Source organism: Corythoichthys intestinalis, chromosome 8 (genome assembly GCF_030265065.1).
Source record: "Corythoichthys intestinalis isolate RoL2023-P3 chromosome 8, ASM3026506v1, whole genome shotgun sequence".
NCBI lineage: Eukaryota > Metazoa > Chordata > Actinopteri > Syngnathiformes > Syngnathidae > Corythoichthys > Corythoichthys intestinalis.
This window is the reverse complement of record NC_080402.1, coordinates 7,421,578-7,435,067: the sequence shown is the minus strand read 5'-3', so window position 1 is coordinate 7,435,067 and position 13,490 is coordinate 7,421,578. Positions and strand designations below refer to the sequence as shown.

The 13,490-nt window shown below is 37.2% G+C and overlaps 1 protein-coding gene and 1 long non-coding RNA gene across 2 annotated transcripts in view; one reads left to right on the top strand and one right to left on the bottom strand.

Moving 5' to 3' along the window:
* Positions 1–11,002, top strand: part of LOC130919835 (uncharacterized) — a 26,901-nt gene extending 15,899 nt beyond the window's left edge. The window contains exon 2 of the long non-coding RNA XR_009064020.1: positions 10,495–11,002. This is a non-coding gene — a long non-coding RNA (uncharacterized LOC130919835). The remainder of the gene's footprint in view (positions 1–10,494) is intronic.
* Positions 1–13,490, bottom strand: part of LOC130919832 (RING finger protein 150-like) — a 23,802-nt gene extending 10,312 nt beyond the window's left edge. The window contains exons 1-5 of the mRNA XM_057842417.1: positions 12,915–13,490; positions 6,083–6,333; positions 2,755–2,826; positions 2,604–2,686; positions 2,423–2,519 (exon numbers count right to left, since the gene is read on the bottom strand). Of these exons, the coding sequence (XP_057698400.1) occupies positions 2,423–2,519; positions 2,604–2,686; positions 2,755–2,826; positions 6,083–6,333; positions 12,915–13,377 (966 nt within the window). The 5' untranslated portion in view covers positions 13,378–13,490. The remainder of the gene's footprint in view (positions 1–2,422; positions 2,520–2,603; positions 2,687–2,754; positions 2,827–6,082; positions 6,334–12,914) is intronic.

Genomic DNA, 13,490 nt, shown 5'->3' with positions numbered 1-13,490 from the left:
TGGCTAGCTAGCGAGACATAGATGATGATGGCTAGCTAGCGAGACATAGATGATGATGGCTAGCTAGCGAGACATAGATGATGATGGCTAGCTAGCGAGACATAAATGATGATGGCTAGCTAGCGAGACAGAGTGGGAGCTAGATGATGGCTAGCTAGCGTGAGATAGATGATGATGGCTAGCTAGCGAGACAGAGTGGGAGCTAGATGATGGCTAGCTAGCGTGAGATAGATGATGATGGCTAGCTAGCGAGAGAGTGATAGATGATGGCTAGCTAGCGAGAGAGTGATAGATGATGGCTAGCTAGCGAGAGCGCAAGATATAGATGATGGCTAGCTAGCAAGAGCGTGAGATATATGGGGTAGCGTGGCTCAGTGGTAGAGTAGTTGTCCCCCAACACAGAGGTTGTGGGTTCAATTCTCCGCCCTGATGAACTCGCCTAAGTGTCCTTGGGCAAGATACTGAACCCCACGTTGCTCCTGGTGCTGCGTCACCAGTAGGTGGATGGCGAGATAGTGTAAAGCGCTTTGAGCGCCTCTAAAGGTGGAAAAGCGCTATATACAGTGCCTTGCAAAAGTATTCGGCCCCCTTGAACCTTGCAACCTTTCACCACATTTCAGGCTTCAAACATAAAGATATAAAATTTTAATTTTTTGTCAAGAATCAACAACAAGTGGGACACAATCGTGAAGTGGAACAAAATTTATTGGATAATTTAAACTTTTTTAACAAATAAAAAACTGAAAAGTGGGGCGTGCAATATTATTCGCCCCCCTTGCGTTAATACTTTGTAGCGCCACCTTTTGCTCCAATTACAGCTGCAAGTCACTTGGGGTATGTTTCTATCACTTTTGCACATCGAGAGACTGACATTCTTGCCCATTCTTCCTTGCAAAACAGCTCGAGCTCAGTGAGGTTGGATGGAGAGTGTTTGTGAACAGCAGTCTTCAGCTCTTTCCACAGATTCTCGATTGGATTCAGGTCTGGACTTTGACTTGGCCATTCTAACACCTGGATACGTTTATTTTTGAACCATTCCATTGTAGATTTGGCTTTATGTTTTGGATCATTGTCCTGTTGGAAGATAAATCTCCGTCCCAGTCTCAGGTCTTGTGCAGATACCAACAGGTTTTCTTCCAGAATGTTCCTGTATTTGGCTGCATCCATCTTCCCGTCAATTTCAACCATCTTCCCTGTCCCTGCTGAAGAAAAGCAGGCCCAAACCATGATGCTGCCACCACCATGTTTGACAGTGGGGATGGTGTGTTCAGGGTGATGAGCTGTGTTGCTTTTACGCCAAACATATCGTTTTGCATTGTGGCCAAAAAGTTCAATTTTGGTTTCATCTGACCAGAGCACCTTCTTCCACATGTTTGGTGTGTCTCCCAGGTGGCTTGTGGCAAACTTTAAACGAGACTTTTTATGGATATCTTTGAGGAATGGCTTTCTTCTTGCCACTCTTCCATAAAGGCCAGATTTGTGCAGTGTACGACTGATTGTTGTCCTATGGACAGACTCTCCCACCTCAGCTGTAGATCTCTGCAGTTCATCCAGAGTGATCATGGGCCTCTTGGCTGCATCTCTGATCAGTTTTCTCCTTGTTTGAGAAGAAAGTTTGGAAGGACGGCCGGGTCTTGCTAGATTTGCAGTGGTCTGATGCTCCTTCCATTTCAATATGATGGCTTGCACAGTGCTCCTTGAGATGTTTAAAGCTTGGGAAATCTTTTTGTATCCAAATCCGGCTTTAAACTTCTCCACAACAGTACCTCAGACCTGCCTGGTGTGTTCCTTGGTTTTCATAATGCTCTCTGCACTTTAAACAGAACCCTGAGACTATCACAGAGCAGGTGCATTTATACGGAGACTTGATTACACATAAGTGGATTCTATTTATTATCATCGGTCATTTAGGACAACATTGGATCATTCAGAGATCCTCATTGAACTTCTGGAGTGAGTTTGCTGCACTGAAAGTAAAGGGGCCGAATGATATTGCACGCCCCACTTTTCAGTTTTTTATTTGTTAAAAAAGTTTAAATTATCCAATAAATGTTGTTCCACTTCAAGATTGTGTCCCACTTGTTGTTGATTCTTGACAAAAAAATTAAATTTCATATCTTTATGTTTGAAGCCTGAAATGTGGCGAAAGGTTGCAAGATTCAAGGGGGCCGAATACTTTTGCAAGGCACTGTAAGTATAACACCATTTAACACCATGTATACCGTAGATGAGGGCTAGCTAGCGAGAGAGAGCGAGAGCTAAATGATGGCTAGCTGGCGAGATAATCATCAAATTCAGACTCGAAAAATCTAGAGAAATGAAACACCACCCATCCAAAGAGCATGAGTGCCATCTTGTGGACAAAACACATTTGCTGCCATGAAATTAAAACTATCAAAGCTCCACACATGAGTGAACTCACCAAGATTCCCAAAGCCTTGAGTATATTCATTTTACACATGGGACACGTCTGATGGTCGTGCAGCCAGGGGTCCACGCAATGCTTATGGAATACATGCCTGGAAGAAAAAAAAAAAAAAAACACTCCCTATTCCAATCATTTATCAACAACAAACTAGAGCTTATTGTGACGAAAACCCCACCTGCACGGCAACACCCGGACGACATCATTAGTCTTATAAGCCTCGATGCACACGGCGCAGCTGTCGAAGTCGCGCTCAGCCTCCTGAATTCAAAATGTCACCACGTCAATGATGTCATTGCAATAAACAATACCGCCTAACTGCTGCATACCTTGTCTCCTTTCTTAATGGTGCGTACTGGAAGCTTGCTGATGGCTTTTTTGGCAGCGTCCCCTAAGCGTCTCTGCGGGCCGTAACACAACACATCTTAAGTGGGACGCGTCGAGGTCTAATAGATTCGGGGAACATCACTTTTTACCTAGATCATTGAGTTTAGTATAATAGACACTTTGCCGTTTTGTGTAATGAATATGACGACGCAACAAAGTCAAGTTGTAGGCGAAGGCATCACTGTATTACGATACAGTATTGGTGAGTATTTAGAAATAATGTACTTTTCAAGATCTAGTTTCCAACCGCAGACTACCCGACTCAAGATGGACCTCAAATACGCACTCACGAACTACGAATTTCAATGAGTTCATCACTAGTAGTAGTTTTTTTTCCGAATGTATTGTCATATTAATAAACTACAATGAGGAGCAGAAGTATTTGCACCCCTTGTGATTTTGCAAGTTCACTCTTTTAGAAAATAGGTAGAGGTCTGAAATTTCAATCATAGATGCATTTCCACTTATACAGACAATCTAAAAAAATCTGGAAGTCACATTGTATCATTTTTCAATAATTTATTTGTAATTTACTGGGGTTCATAAGTATTTGTACCCCTGAGAAAATCAGTGCTAATTAAAGATTTCCCGATCGATCGGGTCCGATCACGTCATTTTCAAAGTATCAGAATCGGCAAAAAAATATCGGACATGCCTTTTTTTAATATATATTTTCTAAATGTATTTAACGTTACAGACAAAATGTCTTACATTCATCCAGAGTCTTTAGTTTTGGCTTAAAGTAGGGTTATCAAATTTATCGCGTAAACGGCGGTAATTAATTTTTTTTAATTAATCACGTTAAAATATTTAATGCAATTAAAGCATGCGCTGTACGACCCACTCATGCATTGACACGCCCAATCTATAATGGCGGCGTTTTACCTATATATATAGAGAGCTAACAGGCAGCGTAAAATGAGTAGAGAGAATTTTGGCAGTCTTTGGAGCCTCTTTTTAATTGGCTAAAGCCTTAAAATCCCTCTCTCGACAATTAGAAATATTGTGGGAAGCAATGTGGGGAAGAACGGTAGTGGTTGATCTTTTCCTTAACACCCTATGTTACTTCCCAACGCAGAGAAGATATATCAATTGGTGCCACTACGCACAGTCATGGTTGCACTTCCCATCATGCATTTGGGCAGAACAGTTAAATGTCTACAGTATCATTTACTGAAAGCTCAACACATACACTAGATGGCAATATTTAGTCACAATATACCAAGTCACATTTATCCTTTAAGAATTACAAGTCTTTCTATCCATGGATCCCTCTCACAGAAAGAAAGTTAATAATGTAAATGCCATCTTGAGGATTTATTGTCATAATAAACAAATACAGTACTTATGTACTGTATGTTGAATGTATATATTCGTCCGAGTTTTATTCATTTTTTTTCTTAATGCCCTAACCCTAAACCCTAACCCATCTTCAGCTTTCGGGCAGAGGGCAACAGATTTTGCCAAAGCACACGGTCCCAGACTTCAACTGGGACCGTGTGCTTTGGTCAGATGAGACCAAGATTGAGCTTTTTGGCAACAAACACTCTTAAGTGGGTCTGGCGTGCCACAAAAGATGCGCATGTTGAAAAGCACCTCATACCCACTGTGAAGTATGGGGGTGGATCAGTGTTGCTGTGGGGCTGTTTCGCTTCCAAAGGCCCTGGGAACCTTGTTAGGGTGCATGGCATCATGAATGCTTTGAAATACCAGGACATTTTAAATCAAAATCTGTTGCCCGAAAGCTGAAGATGGGTCGTCACTGGGTCTTTCAGCAAGACAATGACCCTAAACATATGGCCAAATCTACAGAGAATTGGTTCGCCAGACACAAAATCAAGCTCCTCCCATGGCCATCTCAGTCCCCAGACCTTGTTTTGTTGGCAAAAGGGGGTTGTACAAAGTATTAACACCAGGGGTGCTAATAATTGTGACACACATCATTTGATGTCAAATATTTTTTTCTTTATGTGGGATTTTTTACCCACTGAATGAATGCACTTGTATTGAAGGTTGGATTTTGCTCTTTTTTCCATTAAGGTCCCATATTATTTGAATTTAAAAAAAAATATATATATATATATATATATATATATATATATATTAGAAGCTAAAAAACTAGGGCTGTCAAAATTATCGCGTTAACGGGTGTTAATTAATTTTTTTAATTAATCACGTTAAAATATTTGACGCAATTAACGCAGATGACCCTCTCAGACAGATTTAAATGACAGTTCAGTGAAACGCTCACTTGTTGTGTTTTATGGAGTTTTGCCGCCCTCTGCTGGCGCTTGGGTGCGACTGATTTGATAGGCTTCAGCACCCATGAGCATTGTGTAAGTAATTATTGACATCAACAATGGCGGGCTACTAGTTTATTTTTTGATTGAAAATTTTACAAATTTTATTAAAACGAAAACATTAAAAGGGGGTTTTAATATAAAATTTCTATAACTTGTACTAACATTTTTCTTTTAAGAACTACAAGTCTTTCTATCCATGGATCGCTTTAACAGAATGTTAATAATGTTAATGCCATCTTGTTGATTTATTGCTATAATAAACAAATACAGTCCTTATGTACCGTATGTTGAATGTACGTATTTATCCATCTTGTGTCTTATCTTTCCATTCCAACAATAATTTACAGAAAAATATGGCATATTTTATAGACAGTTTGAATTGCGATTAATTACGATTAATTAATTTTTAAGCTGTAATTAACTCGATTAAAAATTTGACAGCCCTATAAAAAACACATTTTTTTCAGGGGTGCCAATAATTATGGAGGGCATTGTATTTTATAAAGGTTGAAAAGTTACCTAGTGTTGCTTTAAAAATTAAAAAATAAACATCTTTTTCACCCAATTCTGATCCTCTGATAATGACGTGATCGGTCCTCATTTCCGATCACATGATCAGATCGAGGACATCCCTAGTCTAATCCAGTTTGACTGGGCCTCCAAGTCTAAATGGATTGGACGTCTATTGCCGCCGATGGCAACTGATGACTTATTTTTTTACATTTTGGCATCAAGGAAAGGTGGTGACATATCGAAAACCCTGCAGTCGTCACAGTTTCATTAAAAAGCAAACAATGTCCGCCGCCCAGCAGATGTTCCGATGACAGGCAGATGATATAATAGCGTCTCGCGACTCGCTTTTGTTAACAGATGACCGGTCTAATTCCGGCCTCACCGGGTGGAAATGCGCTACGCCGACAACGGAATTTCTGACACGGGTGTTTCGTAACAGTGAAAGAGAGCATACCTGGTTGCGGTCTCGGGCATTAGCATAGCGGAATCTCTGGATATAGTAGAAGACAAGCCAGGCGAGGGAGATTATCATGAGAATGATGAAGGAGATGGAGACAAAGACTACCGATGTTCGGCTCACATACTTCTGCAGGTTGCGTGTCCCTACAGTGATGTGCATTGTGACCGCCACCTGCTGCTCCAGCAGCGCCATGATTTCCCGACCTTTGTGCTCCGGGATCATGATGGCCACTATGTCACCTGTACCTGCAAAAATATAAAAATAGTGGCAGGTTACAGAGAGTGAAGATATAACTGAGCTGTCCACAAATTATTATTTTTATAGCCAAATGATCAGTTCGAATATATACACATGATTACACATTAATTACTGTTTTATTACTATGGGCTTAACATCTTAGCTGTAAATGTGCTTGGGAAACAAAAAACTATGCGCTGAAAAAAGTTGGGATATGAATATTATGTAACTACCGTATGTCATGTATTTTGTTTTGCACAGCAAAAGCAGATCTAATCTTGATTAATTACAAAAACAGTAATTAATCGAGGACTTAAGGAATGTATGAAATGTATGAAAATACATTCACTCAAAAAAAGCCTTTTTTTTTTGTCTTTTGTTTTGTTTTTAATAATACTAAAATTGTGAGTGAATAAAATTTAAATTATTACATTAATTGAATTAAATAAAATTATTCAATTGGAAAATAAATAAATTTTAAGAAAAAAACACAAAGATTGCATTGATTTTCATTTTTGGTTTTTATTTAAAATGTAAAATAAAAAAAAAACACAAAAAATAATAAAATTTAATATAAATATATAACATTTCTTTAAATACATTTTAATTAGGCCTGTCAAACGATTAAAATTTTTAATCAAGTTAATTACAGCTTAAAAATTAATTAATCGTAATTAATCGCAATTAATCGCAATTCAAACCATCTATAAAATATGCCATATTTTTCTGTAAATTATATATATATTCTGTAAAATAAATTGTTGGAATGGAAAGATAAGACACAAGATGGATATATACATTCAACATACGGTACAAAAGGACTGTAGTGGGCATTTCACTCTACTGTCATTTAAATCTGTCTATGCTGTCCTGACTCCGAAGCATCTACTTTTTCCAAAGCTAGACAGCTAGTGAACGACGCCTTAATAATCAGACTTCTTCCTTTTTCATCTGATTAATTAATAAAATGGCCTCAAACCATTGTCCTCTTTAGACCGTTGTAAAACTACAAAAAAAAAAACACACAAGCATTGTATTAGCAACAACGTTAGCTTAGCACGCTATACAGGTTCACTAAACATAAACAAAAAGCGTCTCATACAAAAAAATATAACATTTCGCTTACTAACATAATATGTACATTCTTTACAACAACCATACTTACGGACAAATCTTGTCCAAGGCTCATATAAGCACAACATTATCAGCCCGAGACGTCATGCAGCCATAATGAACCGGAAAGAAAACAATAAACTAGAGCTGAAACGAATACTCGAGCAACTCGAGTAACTCGAGTTTAAAAACTGATCCGAGTAATTTTATTCACCTCGAGTAATCGTTTATTTTGACAGCTCTAAGCATCACGTTTTGCTAGGACTACTTTTAATGCGGGACAACGCGCTGTCACGTGCGGAGAGGAAGAAGGGGGGAAAAAAAAAAAACTTACCGCAGCCGACAGCCGCCACAAACGACGCCGACGTTGCTAAATACTAGCCCGCACAATGCTACATTGGTAACAGATAGCATCTGGTGCGTCTCATAGAGATCACATGTATGTTGAACTAGATGCACAGTGAAAGACTAGGCCGCGTCTGGGCAGCGTTAGCAAACAGCCGCCATCTTAAAGCAGTAGAGCGCTAAGCGCTAATAAAGAGCGTTAAGCGCTAATATATAAGATTAACGTTACTGTCACTACTAGCTCACCTTACGTTAGCATTGCGGAGGGCTAGGTTTCAATTAATTAAGACCGCTTTCGATGCGTGGCTAACGTGTCTTTCATACAGGCTTTACACAACATAGCGTTGTGGAGTGATGAGGGTGTCAAATAAAAACTCAATAAGGCTAACTATCAATTTTAGCTCAGTAGTCATTGCTGGATAAAACACCAAGTAGCACTAGTCCCTAATGTGCTCCAATACAGCCTGTATCATACATTTATTTTGAACAGTGCAAAAACTCAAAATCCTATCAGGACTTACAGTTTAGACTAACTTAAAACTTAACTAGAACTTAAAAATGGCTTGACACAAGTAGATATTTAATTGAAAAACGTGGGGAAAAATCCTAACTTTTAAGTGATGTGTGTTATCAAGCGTAAAGGCATTTTTAGGTGTGTTTATATATATATATATATTATATAATATATATATACTTTTAAAAAATAAGATTAAAGGTTTTTTGAGTGAAAGCAGTGAATTAGTCATTTTTTAAAATTCTAGTTACATCTGAGATACAATTGTTGGCTGTTTTTAACAATATACATCAAAAATAAAGACATTGATTGACTGAAAATGATAAAATGTCTTGTTTTCTCATGTATATTTATAATTGCTCTTCACCTAAAAATATATTTGTTTTATCCGATTACTCGATTAATCGATAGAATTTTCAGTCGATTACTCGATTACTAAAATATTCGATAGCTGCAGCCCTACAATAAACCATGTCGCAAAGCGACCACAAGAGTTCGCTGTTGTACAGCACAAAAAGTCTTGCTGTAAAACTTACCAAAAGGCAGAATACTTTCTGAGCGGGACATGTGCGTTAATTGCGTCAAATATTTTAACGTGATTTATTAAAAAAATTAATTACCGCGCGTTAATGCGATAATTTTGACAGCCCTAATTTTAATATAATATGTATTTTCTCTTTTAATGGAAAATCCAAAAATTTAATTAAAAGGTTTTTCCACTCTTTCTTATTAAAAAATGTACAAATTTAAAAAATATATATATTTAAAAAATATTTACAGATTTACATGTTTTGTGTTTAAATTTAAAAAAATTAAAACATTGTTTTTTCCCCTTCAATTAAAATACTTAAAAATACATTTACTAAAAAATATAGCTTTTTGTGTTTTTGTTTATATATTTTTGATAATACAATTATAAATAAAATATAAATTAATTTAATTAAATTAGACGAGCAAATAAATACATATTCAGCAAAAATTATAATAATAATTACTGACAAAGATAGTATTTTTCATTTTTAGTTTTTATTGAAAATGTAAAACCACAAAAAAAGTTTTCCTTCTTAAATTTAAAATATTTTAAATATAGTTACTTTAAAAAGCAGTCTTTTTTAAAAAATAATCATTTAATAATAATTATATATAAAAAAAGAAAATAAATGATAACAAAAAAATACTATAACTAAAATAGTTGTAAATTGTATTCATTGTAAATTATAATCCATTCATAAAAATTAAAAAAATTACAAGTAAAAAAAAATCATCCTGCATTGAATTCACACTACACAACTCTCACCTCAGAAACTTTCACTGCGAATTTCAATAAGAATCACTGATAGACGTCCAATCCATTTGAACTGAGAGGACTGGCAGCGAATGAACGAATGCTGAGCATGGATTGGGCACCTATCTCCGTTAATTGCAGCCAAAACGTTAGTTGAAGAAAGCACAGTTCTCGCCTTCCAATGAGAATAACACAGTTGTTTTTTCATGGAGTTTCATCAAGAGAGTTGCGGCAGACTGTATTCCCGCAGCAACCTCAGTGAAGTCATTGCAACTCCCGCCGGTGGCGTCTGAACCTCTCAGACAACAAGCGAGTGGTACTGGAGCACATCTGGTAAAGAGATTTCATCTCGTAAAAGTCACTCGAGCGTCACCAATTGGACGTGCGATCGTGCCTCGGCTTTGTAATTGTTGGGAAACTGAGAAAATGTTCAGCGCTGGCACGAAAGGGTTAAACCCAGACATGCCAGAGTTCTTTATTTACAGGCCAGCTGCGTTGGCTCCGAGCATAGAAAGCGTTCCGCTTTCATTTGGCAGCCTAGCATCGGGTCCAAAACGCCAGTTGCGGCGCTAGAATATTAGCATTCACACCAGTCCTTCCAGCATAAGTGAATTGGACGTCTATCATTGTCAATGGCAAGCAATTAGTTCATTTTGAGTCACTTTGGGTTACTTCCTGTAAACTTTTGATCAAATCACAAATACAGTTTTACGGTGACAATGTCAAAATAAAAACGTGATTTTACATGTATACAGTATGAATGAGCTGCAAAAAAAACACGGACCGTACATTTGACCACCCTACTCTACATCGCCTTCCTGGTCCGTCTGCCAAAGATGACATCACCCGGCTCTTTGATTCATGGAAACGGAAAACGTCTGGATGTAAACGCTCACAACTGTTTTAATACAGGTGGAGGGTTTTTTGGGACGGTGCCACGATTGAAGATTTACGAGCACCGGCGGGAAAATACTCCAACGCGACGAACGTTTCCAGCTGAATCCATTCATCAAAGAGACCCGAAGGCATCGTGTGGTGAAACCGGACTTATTTGCAGCTGAACTTGACCGAGGAAGCGACGGCTTCAAAATCCAACATTTCTGTGGAAATCATCACACGCCAACATTGTCATGGAATTACAACTGCAAATAATTTTTTTGATGATGGACTATTTTTGCGATGAGTCGACCTAAAAACTTTCCGCTGAGGACAGTTGATTATTTAACTATGTGACTGTATTGTTTTCTAATGCAAAAGCAGATGCTTGCAAAGACCTTATTGTTGTAATTTACAAACTATACTACTATTTAGTACGATACAAATGTTCCACCCCTCTTTTTTTTTTTTTTTTAAATAATAAAAATAAAAACCATTCACCCTTTACTTAGTTTTTTCATAATATGGTCTAAAACAAATGCAATTTAAAAAAAAAAAAAAAAAAAAAAAAAAAAAAAGGGAATATTTAGCGAACGAAAGGTATATTTCAGGGTTCACTAAATCCGGACCTCGGTGCCACTTTTCATGTCGTCCCTCTCCCCTAACACACCTGAATCAAATGATTATGTCATCAACAACCTCTCCAGAAGCCTGATAATGATCCTGATTATTTTGATTCAGGTGTGTTGGAGGAGGGAGACATGGAAAACACGACAGGAAAAGTGGCACGGAGGTCCGGATTTAGTGAACCCTGGTATATTTCATAAATGTATATATATATTTTTCAATATTATTTTAATATTATTTTTTAATAATTTAATAATATTTATCATTTAAAAAAAAATATTTTTTAATATTATTTTATTAATATTAAATATAATTTTAATTTAATGTATTATAAGTCAGTTTTAATTACTATTTTGAATTTTATTATAAATCAGTTTAATGTATTCAGTCTTTTTTAACTTATTTTTGCAACACAAAATATATTTTAAAAAATTGAAATATATTATAAAATAATTTATTTTGAATCTAAAATAGTAATAGTAGTGAAAAATTAAAGAAAAAGAAATTTCAATATTATTCTAATATTTTTTAAATATTATTTTATAATATATATCTATATATTAAATATATATATTTTTTAATTAATTTATTACATTTTAATTTTAATTAATTATTCTTTTAATATTTTATTATATATCCATAGTTTTAGTTTTTTTTACTTATTGGTTTCTTTAAAATATATGTTTTATTGCAAAATCTAAATATATTACAAAAGCATTTATTTTTAATATAAAATAGTGATAGTAAGAATTTTTTTTTCATTTATATACATATATATATATATATATATATATATATTATTGTTTTTTTCTTTTAAATAAAAAAACTATGTTAAATACATTATTTTATTTTATTAACTTTTAGGTCCATAACGCCAATCATTTGGATGACAAATTAGTCCATTTTTCATGGATGCCCTAAATCAGGGGTCCCCAAACTTTTTCCTACGAGGGCCACATAACTTTTCCCTTCTCTGATGTGGGGCCGGGGTCAGTTTATAACGGAAAAGGTGTGACAATTGCAGGAGTGCCTAAATGTAAAAATGTATTGTTTTTCAGAAAGCCAGAATCAAACAACCCTTTCTGGATTCTTCACGAAACAAAAGTAAATAAAATAAAAATAAAAATATAATAATAAATAATAATAACACTATTAATCAAATAGATAATAACCAAATAACCTTCTCTGGGTACTTCACAGAAAAAAGCCAGGAAATAACACTATTGGAAAAAAAAGGAAAAAAAAAAAAAATCCCCATTTTTTTTTTGTTCAGGGGGCCGGACCAAATGTTGCCCGTATCCGGCCCGCGGGCCGTCGTTTGGGGACCCCAGCCCTAAATGAAATGAGTCCCAAAACAGCATAATATATGAGTTATTGTTTTAAAGCAATTATGAGTTGTGTTTTTTTGTTTGTTTTAAAACTTTTGGTCCACAATGTCAAAAATAAATACATTTGACAACAAATGAGTCGATTTCTCATGGCAGCACTAAATGTAATGACCACAAAAACAACAGATAGGTGAATTTTTCTACCTAATAACGTAGATTACATTCCAAAAATAAATCCGCAAATTTCTACAAGTGCACCAGTGTTCACTATACATGCAAACACCATTTAAACTCATCGTAACAAACTTCCTCGAATTAAACACTGCTTTAAGATGCTTGAAACCATGTGAAAAACTACTTAGTTGCCATTGACAGCGATGGACGTCCAATCCATTGACTGGATCGCTGCCAGCCGACCAGTGACATTGGATTGGACGTCCATCGCCGTCAATGGCAGCACTGCTTGGGAAAAAAAGAACTGCTTATGAATGTTGCTCTCACCAGAGTGGGGCATGGTAATAGTGTCGTTGGTACCACTGGAGCCCATATTGTAAACGACCACAGCCGAAGCGTTGTGTCCGGCCGCGTTCCGGATCTTTTCCCGGTAAGAGCAGTTCCCCGCGGCCACCAGCGCCACCCAGGCGGTATCGGAGCGCGACGCCGCCGGTGGGAAGCGAGCGGTCGGCTCGCACATCTGTCGCTCCTGCGGCAACCACGGCGCCAACACCAGCCCTCGGGCTTCCTTCTTGGGCGAATGCTCGCCGTAGCGGCCGCACTCGCTCTTGTCGCTCCGCGGCCTCGCGGTCACCGGGTCCAGGTAGGTGATGTTAACGAAGGCCGTGTACCACTCCTCCTTCTCGGCCACGGTGAAGTCCAAGCACAACAGGTGTACGGAGCAAAGGGAGGAGACGAGCCACGTCGAGACAGCCACGCTGCGGCACAGTCGAGTGATAGACGGCGCCATGACGGAACCCGGAAATGGACAATTAATCCATAAAATACATGTACTGGTCCAGACGGCGACCCATTGTCTGGTGCCGCTGGTCCACTAAAGTGTCAAGTCTACTACTCATCACC